We start from the raw sequence: 8266 nt of genomic DNA, 5'->3' as shown, positions 1-8266 counted from the left end.
CGTACGTACACCTAAAGTTCTCTCAATAGGAGAGAGAACCTTGCGGTCGAGGTTGAAAGACGATTTGTATTAAAGTTACCTGTTTGTTGAAACCAAAACCAAACTAAAATAAATTTTGCTGTAACTGAATTTTTTATGAGACAAAAGATTTTACCAAAAGCAAGATTAATGAAAAGAACCCCTTCCCACTCCCCACTCCTCCATTTTTTTTCTACTCTATTTTTCTCTTACTATTTTTTCCCTCTCAGGTGACAAGAGCTTATTCAGAATCAAATAGGCAGTAACTGATTGAGAACAAAGCTCAAAAAATTCAGAGTAATAGCTCAAATAGGTCTGATATTGGTACCTTTGCATGGTTTTATACCATTCTGGAAGATCATTTCCCTTTGTGTCTATTTCTTCAGGAAATCCTAAAAAGTTTCAAGACGGCTGTAGATTTTGTAGCACACTTCTCTGTGTGGCAAGTTACATTTTGGTCAAACTTCTGTCACATTCAATGGTAACAGTTTATTTGACGTTGCTTTTCCTAATACCCTGTGAGCTCCTTGACGTTACTTCTCTTTATTACGCTTACCACATCTATAATAGTATCTGAAATATGATGGATTTTATCAAATGGATTTAATGAATAGTGCCTGAGAATTCTATTAAAATCAAGAAACCTGAATCCAAATTGTATTTTCTTATTTATTTATTTAGAGAATCCCAAGCAGCCTCCACACCGTCAGCACAGAGCCCCATGCTGGGCTCAATCTCACAAACCGTAGATCATGATCTGGGCCAAGATCAAGAGTCCAACGCTTTGCTGACCGTGCCACCCATGTGCCACCCAAATGGTATTTTCAATTGAAAAGGAAAGCGCAGGGGCGGCTGGGTGGCTCAGTCAGTTAAGCATCCGACTTCGGTTCTGGTCATGATCTCATGGTTTGTGAGTTCGAGCCCCGCGTCAGGCTCTGTGCCGATAGCGGCAATGCCTGGAGCCAGTTTTGGATTCTGTGCCTCCCTCTCTCCCTGCTCTCCCTCCTTTGCTCATGCTCTCTCTCTCTCTCTCTCTCTCTCTCTCAAAAATAAACATTAAAAAAATAAAAGAAAGGAAAGGAAAGTGCAAATCAGTGTAAAGAAATCGCCTCGTATTTGCATGTTCCCATATTTGACTTTTTTCTTCCAGATGTCCTCTCAAGCGGAACACTGCTGTCAGTGCCAGTGATGAGTGGGAACATTGACTGTTTAATCTGGAAATCAGTAGCTGATTAGAAGTTACATTAAAGTTTTTCATTTAGGTCTGTGAGACCGGATCTCCTTGTGTAAAGCTCGGACTTACAGCTGGAACCAAGAGAAAGATCTTTCGTGAAGATCAGTGAGATGGTATCTGAGCATTTTTAATATCAAAGTGAAAAGTATCAAAGTGGACTTTACCCTCCAACCTTTGACAGAACAACAACAACAACAACAAAAATCAGTGAAACATAGGGCTAGCTTCCTGGATTCTTTCTACAGAAATGCCATCTGGAATCGAAAATACTTTTCTGACAGCAGCAGTAGGAGCATTCATGATTGGAATGTTGGGGAATGGTTTCATCGCACTCGTCAACTGCATTGACTGGGTGAAGCATCGAAAGCTCTCGCCAGCTGACTGCATCCTCACCAGCCTGGCTGTCTCCAGAATCATTCTTCTTTGGATGATACTATTCGATTCGCTTGTAATGGTGTTTTGGCCACATCTATATAACATGGAGAAACTAGCTACCGCTGTTAGTATCTGTTGGACACTGACCAATCACCTAGCTACCTGGTTTGCCACCTGCCTGAGTGTTTTCTATTTCTTTAGGATAGCCAATTTCTCCCACCGCTGTTTCACCTGGCTGAGGCGGAGAATTAGCAGGGTGCTCCTTGTGCTTCCTCTGGGGTCTTTATTCTTACTGGTTTTCAACCTCAAATTATTAGATGGATTTTCTGATCTCTGGGCTACCATCTACCACAACTCATATGAAAGAAACTCAACTCGGCCCCTAGATGTAAGTAAAACTGTGTATCTTAACAGCTTGGTTATTCTCAGTTTCATCTACTTAATCCCCTTCCTTCTGTCCCTGACCTCACTGCTGCTTTTATTTCTCTCCTTGATGAGACATACCAGGAACGTGCAACTGAACTCCAGCTCGAGGGACTTCAGCACAGAGGCCCATAGAAGGGCCATGAAAATGGTGATATCTTTCCTCCTCCTCTCCACGGTTCATTTTTTTTCCATCCAGTTAACAGGTTGGATTTTCCTTTTACTGAAGAAACAGCATGCCAATTTGGCGGTCACGTTGACATCGGCTCTTTTTCCTTCAGGCCACTCATTTATCCTCATTTTTGGAAACAGCAAGCTGAGACAAACTGCTTTAGGACTACTGTGGCATCTCAATTGCCACCTGAAAATGGTGAAACCTTTAGCTTCATAGATTTCCAGAATTTTCTATAACCCAAGAGAATTAATGATGAACACTGAAGATCCATTTTAACTTTTGTTTTTCTCGCTGGATGCTTTTTAGATACTATTAAACATCACAGACTTTCCCTAGAATGACCTATAAACTTAATAAGCAAACATGATTGCCATTGTAAAACTTGCTGGTAACAAGAACATACTTGAGTCAGTATGAATATAAAATTTATAATGCAACATGTATTAATGTTACACATGCTAGCAGATATTTATTACATTCATATGTGAGAAAAAATGATTATTTAGAAAAGAAAATCCTCTCCAAGTTGAACGAGGTGGAATATTTGTACAATACTAAGTTAAAAAGAAAGGAATAAAAATGCCGGAAGCACGGTCCCGTAACAACAGACATAACTTTTAAAACAAAGGAACAGACTGTCACTATGAATCCAAGCTAGAATAGACACTACATTTGTTGAATAAGACAAAAAAATTGACTTAATCTATAAAAAGACATTGAATAATTATCCCTAAGTGTAGAATAATGCTTTTATGTCTACTTTACGCACTTAGACACTGAGTTTGTGTGGGGTGTGTGTCTGCGTGTAAGGATCGATTATATGAACATTTGTGTATCTTGTCAAAGAGGACAAACACAAGCAACTCACTCGCCAGGGATAAGAACGGAAAGTTTACAAGGGAATATTGTGTATTTGTATAAAATTTAAACATGTGTGTGTGTATATGTGTAGTGCTAGGTTGACTTTTCTCATAAAATAATTAAAATGAAATCAAAGTACCTGAAAATGTATATAATCTTAAGGTCAGCAGGTGGCAAAATCGTGCTTGCTAATGATATGGAAATTGTGAATATAAGTTTGATACATAGTACTTTTTAGAGATTATAATTTTAAACATGTTTTAAAACTATCAACAATGAAGAGATCTTTGTAGGGTTTTAAATGGCTGTCATTGTTTCAATTGCAGAAGCAAACAAAAAACAAAAACAAATTAGATGATCAATGTTGAACACATGTGGGTTATAAGTCAATTTTGAAGGAGCAGTAGGTCAGGTCTGATGCTGGGAAGAATATAAAAACCATAAGGGTTTTGTGTCTTACTCCAGGAACCATCTGATGTAACCATGATGATTAGGACCCATGCACATAAGACCCACATAAAGATTTAGATTTTTTTAAAATATAGTTTTAAAAGATTTATTAAGTAATCTCTACACCCAACATGGGGCTCAAACTTACAACCCTGAGATCAAGGGTCTCATGCTCTACAGGCTGAGCCAGCCAGGCCACCTAAAGATTTATATTTTTCAACTTCACTCATTATGTTGGACACTATATAAGAAATTTCCTGGGTGGGGGGTGGGGGAATTAGATGGTGACCGAAAGGTACAAACTTCCAGTTATAAGAAAAATACGTACTAGGGATGTAATGTATAACATGGGAACTATGATTAACACTGCTGTATGGTATGCTATCACAGTGGATCCTGAAAGTTCTTGAAAGTTGTTGAGAGTGGATCCTAAAAGTTCTCATCATTGGGGCACCTGGGTGGCTCAGTCGGTTGGGCGTCCAACTTCGGCTCAGGTCATGATCTCACGGTCTGTGAGTTCAAGCCCCACGTCAGGCTCTGCGCTGACAGCTCAGAGCCTGGAGCCTGCTTCAGGTTCTGTCTCCATCTCTCTCTGCCCCTCCCCCACCCTCACTGTGTCTCTCTCTCTCTCTCTCAAAAACAAAACAAAACAAAACAAAAAAAAACATAAAAGTTCTCATCACAAGGAAAAGTACTTTTTTGGGGGTATCTACGTGAGATAGTGGATTTTAACTGAACTTATTGTGGTAATTATTTTGCATTAATTGTAAGTCAAGTTATTATAGCGCACAGTTTAAGATTATACAGTGCTGTGTGTCAACCAAATCTCTATAAAATGGAAAGAGAAGACATTTCCTAATGATTGTCCCTGGGATTATCTTGCTCGAGGAAAGGTGAAATTCTAATACTGGCTATATTTAGATTCAGATATTGAGGATAATTTGCTTTAGAATGCATCCTGTTCAATAGGAAAGTTAGATTACTTTGTGCTTATTAGAAAACAAGTATATTTAGTTTTCATTTTTAGATTTACACTCTGGTATCAGTCAACTTTAATGACCAAGATGAAAATGATTTAAACAACCATTACGAGTGGGATTTAGCAGTAAATGTCTCACAGGGACTATGTCTTCACTTCTCATGTAGTAATGTTGGGGGGATGAAGCTATAAGCAGGAACTTATTCCTGACAATAAGCACAGAAAATGACTATTAAAATTTGAGGCCTGTGCTATAGACTGGTTAGTGGCTACTGATGTATTGCATTTTCCCTGTTAAAAAGATAATTTGAGATTGAGGCCTATGGTTCCCCCTTCCTGTAACAAGAGCCTGTGTTAGAGACTCTAGTCATGATCCAAGAAACACTACACCTATCACATCTATAGCTAGTCCCATGCAATCAGGAGAGAATTGTATCTTATTCTGGGACCAAGTTATTGTTCCCAGTGATTGCCATTGCTTTCTTGTTATCACTTCCCTCCAAAAGGAACTTTTTTTTAAAGAATTTTTTTAAAGTAATCTCTACAGGGGCGTCTGGGTGACTCAGTCGGTTAAGCATCCGACTTCAGCTCAGGTCATGATCTCGCGGTCCGTGAGTTCGAGCCTTGCATTGGGCTCTGTGCTGACCTCTCAGAGCCTGGAGTCTGTTTCGGATTCTGTGTCTCCCTCTCTCTCTGACCCTCCCCCATTCATGCTCTGTCTCTTTTTTTTTTTTTTTTTTTTTTAATTTTTTTTTTTCAACGTTTATTTATTTTTGGGACAGAGAGAGACAGAGCATGAACGGGGAAGGGGCAGAGAGAGAGGGAGACACAGAATCAGAAACAGGCTCCAGGCTCTGAGCCATCAGCCCAGAGCCTGACGCGGGGCTCGAACTCCCGGACCGCGAGATCGTGACCTGGCTGAAGTCGGACGCTTAACCGACTGCGCCACCCAGGCGCCCCTGTCTCTCTCTGTCTCAAAAATAAATAAACGTTAAAAAAAAATTAAAAAAAAAAAGTAATCTCTACACCCAACATGGGACTTGAACTCATGGCCTCAAGATCAAGAGTCGCATGCTCTACTGACTGAGCCAGCCAGGTACCCCTTAAAGAAACTCTTTATAGTCTTAATGTACTAAGTTTTATTTATTTATTTTTTCAGTTTGCCCACATCTGAGACCAGGAGAGTTGCAAATAACTTGTTTTCAATGCCAAAAGAGGCTTTTACCTGAGCCCTTGCCCTTGGTGTAGAGCTTGGCCTGGACCCTTGCCCAAGCTAAGATAGTTTAATTTCGAGCCATATGGTCTTGAAATTTACTAAAAGAAAAGGTACCAATGGAAATATGCATGGATCAATACGGATTTCAAAGGTGACTTTGTCGACTTTCTGATGGTTTAGGTATTTTGTCTGCTGTTCTGGATTGAACTTCATGTGCTCTGAACCAGGGACTTCCTTAACTGAGGTATGGAAACAAGGGGGCCATGTGCAAAACCCATAATTTCACACTCCACTCACCTGCGACATTGGTTAATGTTTTTTGTAGGAATCGATGCCATATGCTGGACGGCTCTCAGGATAAATCTTCATTTAAAAAATTGATCAGATGATTGGTTTGAACAATTCAGAAAGAAAGTTATTGACGGAGGTTATTTGTAGGAAAAAATTACAGGTGACAGATGGGCTATTTTCTTTCTTTTTTTTAAATGTTTATTTATTTTTGAGAGAGAGAGGCAGAGTACAAGCAGGAAAGGGGCAGAAAGAGAGGGAGACACAGAATCCGAAGCAGGCTCCAGGCCCCAAGCTGTCAGCACAGAGCCCGACGTGGGGCTTGAACCCACAAACCATGAGATCATGACATGAGCCAAAGTCGGACGTTTAACCAACTGAGCCACCTAGGCACCCTTGGGCTATTTTCAATTTTAGCACTTTTGGGAAACACCAACATCCATGCAGCTTTATAACACAAAGGCACTGGTACCTCTATTCCTTGGCACCATGTTTAAATGAGTTTAAAAAATAACTTCTTTTTCCTAAGGCCTCCTATTAATTATAGTCCTCTTTGACTTCAGTTTGAAATGCTTTCAAAGTTTTCTTTTTATTAATTGGCAAACTAAGATAGTTTCTTAAAAAAAATCTTTTTCAAATTAAACCTCTTTTTATTTATTTGTTGGCCCCACTCTCCATGATTTCAGAGCACACATTTGAAGCACACTATTTCATTAGCAACTTTTACCTTTTGGTTGTGATAATTTATTTTTCCTCACTTTGGTTCCTAGGAAAAGGTATACTGAATCTATTTCACCCAGTATATGAACAACTTTCATTCTTCTTTGTTCATGGATGCCCTCCACTACCTTCCTGTGAATAAATCCACAGTATTTGAAAGCCATAAAGATGGGCAAAATTTCCTAATGTATGCGGCAGATCCCTAATTAGGATAGGAACTGGTAGGATTGCCTGGCCTCAGATATACTGCAGCTAAAACTACTAAGAATCCCATAGTTCCTTATCGTTTGTTGTAGGCACTCAGTAATGTCCTTGGCCTTTTGATTGTTCCAAGAGCATGACTGAGATTGGTATTTGTGTGGAGGAGAGGTGAGGAGAAGTGGACTTTAGCTGTAAAGATTCATGACTTGTTCTGGTGGTAATCTTGCTGGGCAGTAGGTTATTAAAGATTTCTTATTAAAATTGTAATGAAATTCCCACACTCGTGGTAATCCAAGCAGACTTATGTGACTCAACTGAAACCTGTTGAAATTCTATTTATTACAGGGATTCCTTTCTTGGTTCACTTGCTTGAAACCTTCCAAGTCTATTCTTCAGACTACTTTGCAGGCTCAGTTTCTGGCATTTTCCTCCTCCTCTCCTTTTGTTCCTATATGCCTAAACTTTCCATTCCTGCCCCTTCATATCTCCATGTGTAAGTCCCATTTTCTTTTTGACGCTATCAAATCTATTCATGCTCTACCAGGAAAAGTCCCCATTAAAATAGGATTGTAAGACTTTTAACAGAAAATTTAGTTAGGCCTCCTCAAAGCAGTGATGGACAGTTTCAAAATTCATGATTAGCTGATCTCTACACCTTAAGGGGAAAGGGTTTCCATTCTAGGGATAATGTCTTTTTCTCTGTCTCCCTTCATCCCCTTCTTCCCTACAAACAGGCCAAATGACTTCAGGCAGCAGACAGTATAAAATACTGGACTTAATATCAAATTATATCGAATGCTTATATTCTCATACATAAAGCCCTCAATAATTACACTAAAGAAAAAAAAAAAAGATATTGCCAACTATTACCCAGCAATTACTTTTGTTTGAAAATTTAAGAAACAGGATTATTCAGAATTACCTATACATTATAAAAAATTGAATCTCTCATCAAAAGTATCTTTAGAGATAAACTTAGGGTTCAACTGTGGTTTGGCCAATTACTATGACCTTGGGAAATTACTTAGCCTCTTTAAATCTCAGTTTCCTTATCTGAAAAATGATGATAAAAAGGTCTTCCTCATAGGGTATACATGAGAATTATGGAGATCTTGTATGTAAATAACTGCACAGTTCCTGGTAGTAAAAACTCAATCAAATTAAAAATGCTGGCAATAATATGCCCTTTTAGCCAAGCAATCACAAGTATTTTTGCTCTCAACTAAAGTTATATTAACTTCTTGTTCCCTTTTAAGTTATATTATGTTCTATGATCACATTTCCCTTTTATAGTTAAAATATAACACAGTCCTCATCCCCCAGCAT

The 8266-nt window shown here is 38.9% G+C and overlaps 1 protein-coding gene across 1 annotated transcript; it reads left to right on the top strand.

The window, feature by feature from the left end:
• The first annotated feature begins 1499 nt into the window (after positions 1-1499).
• Positions 1500-2441, top strand: LOC123590139 (taste receptor type 2 member 42-like). Its single transcript, XM_045463005.1, has one exon. The coding sequence runs from the start codon at positions 1500-1502 to the stop codon at positions 2439-2441; it is 942 nt and encodes a 313-aa protein (XP_045318961.1).
• The last annotated feature ends 5825 nt before the right edge of the window (positions 2442-8266 follow it).

The sequence above is a fragment of the Leopardus geoffroyi genome, chromosome B4 (genome assembly GCF_018350155.1).
Source record: "Leopardus geoffroyi isolate Oge1 chromosome B4, O.geoffroyi_Oge1_pat1.0, whole genome shotgun sequence".
In the NCBI taxonomy this organism is placed as follows: Eukaryota; Metazoa; Chordata; class Mammalia; order Carnivora; family Felidae; genus Leopardus; species Leopardus geoffroyi.
Note: the sequence above shows the minus strand (reverse complement) of the source record. Positions and strands in the feature narration are given on the sequence as shown.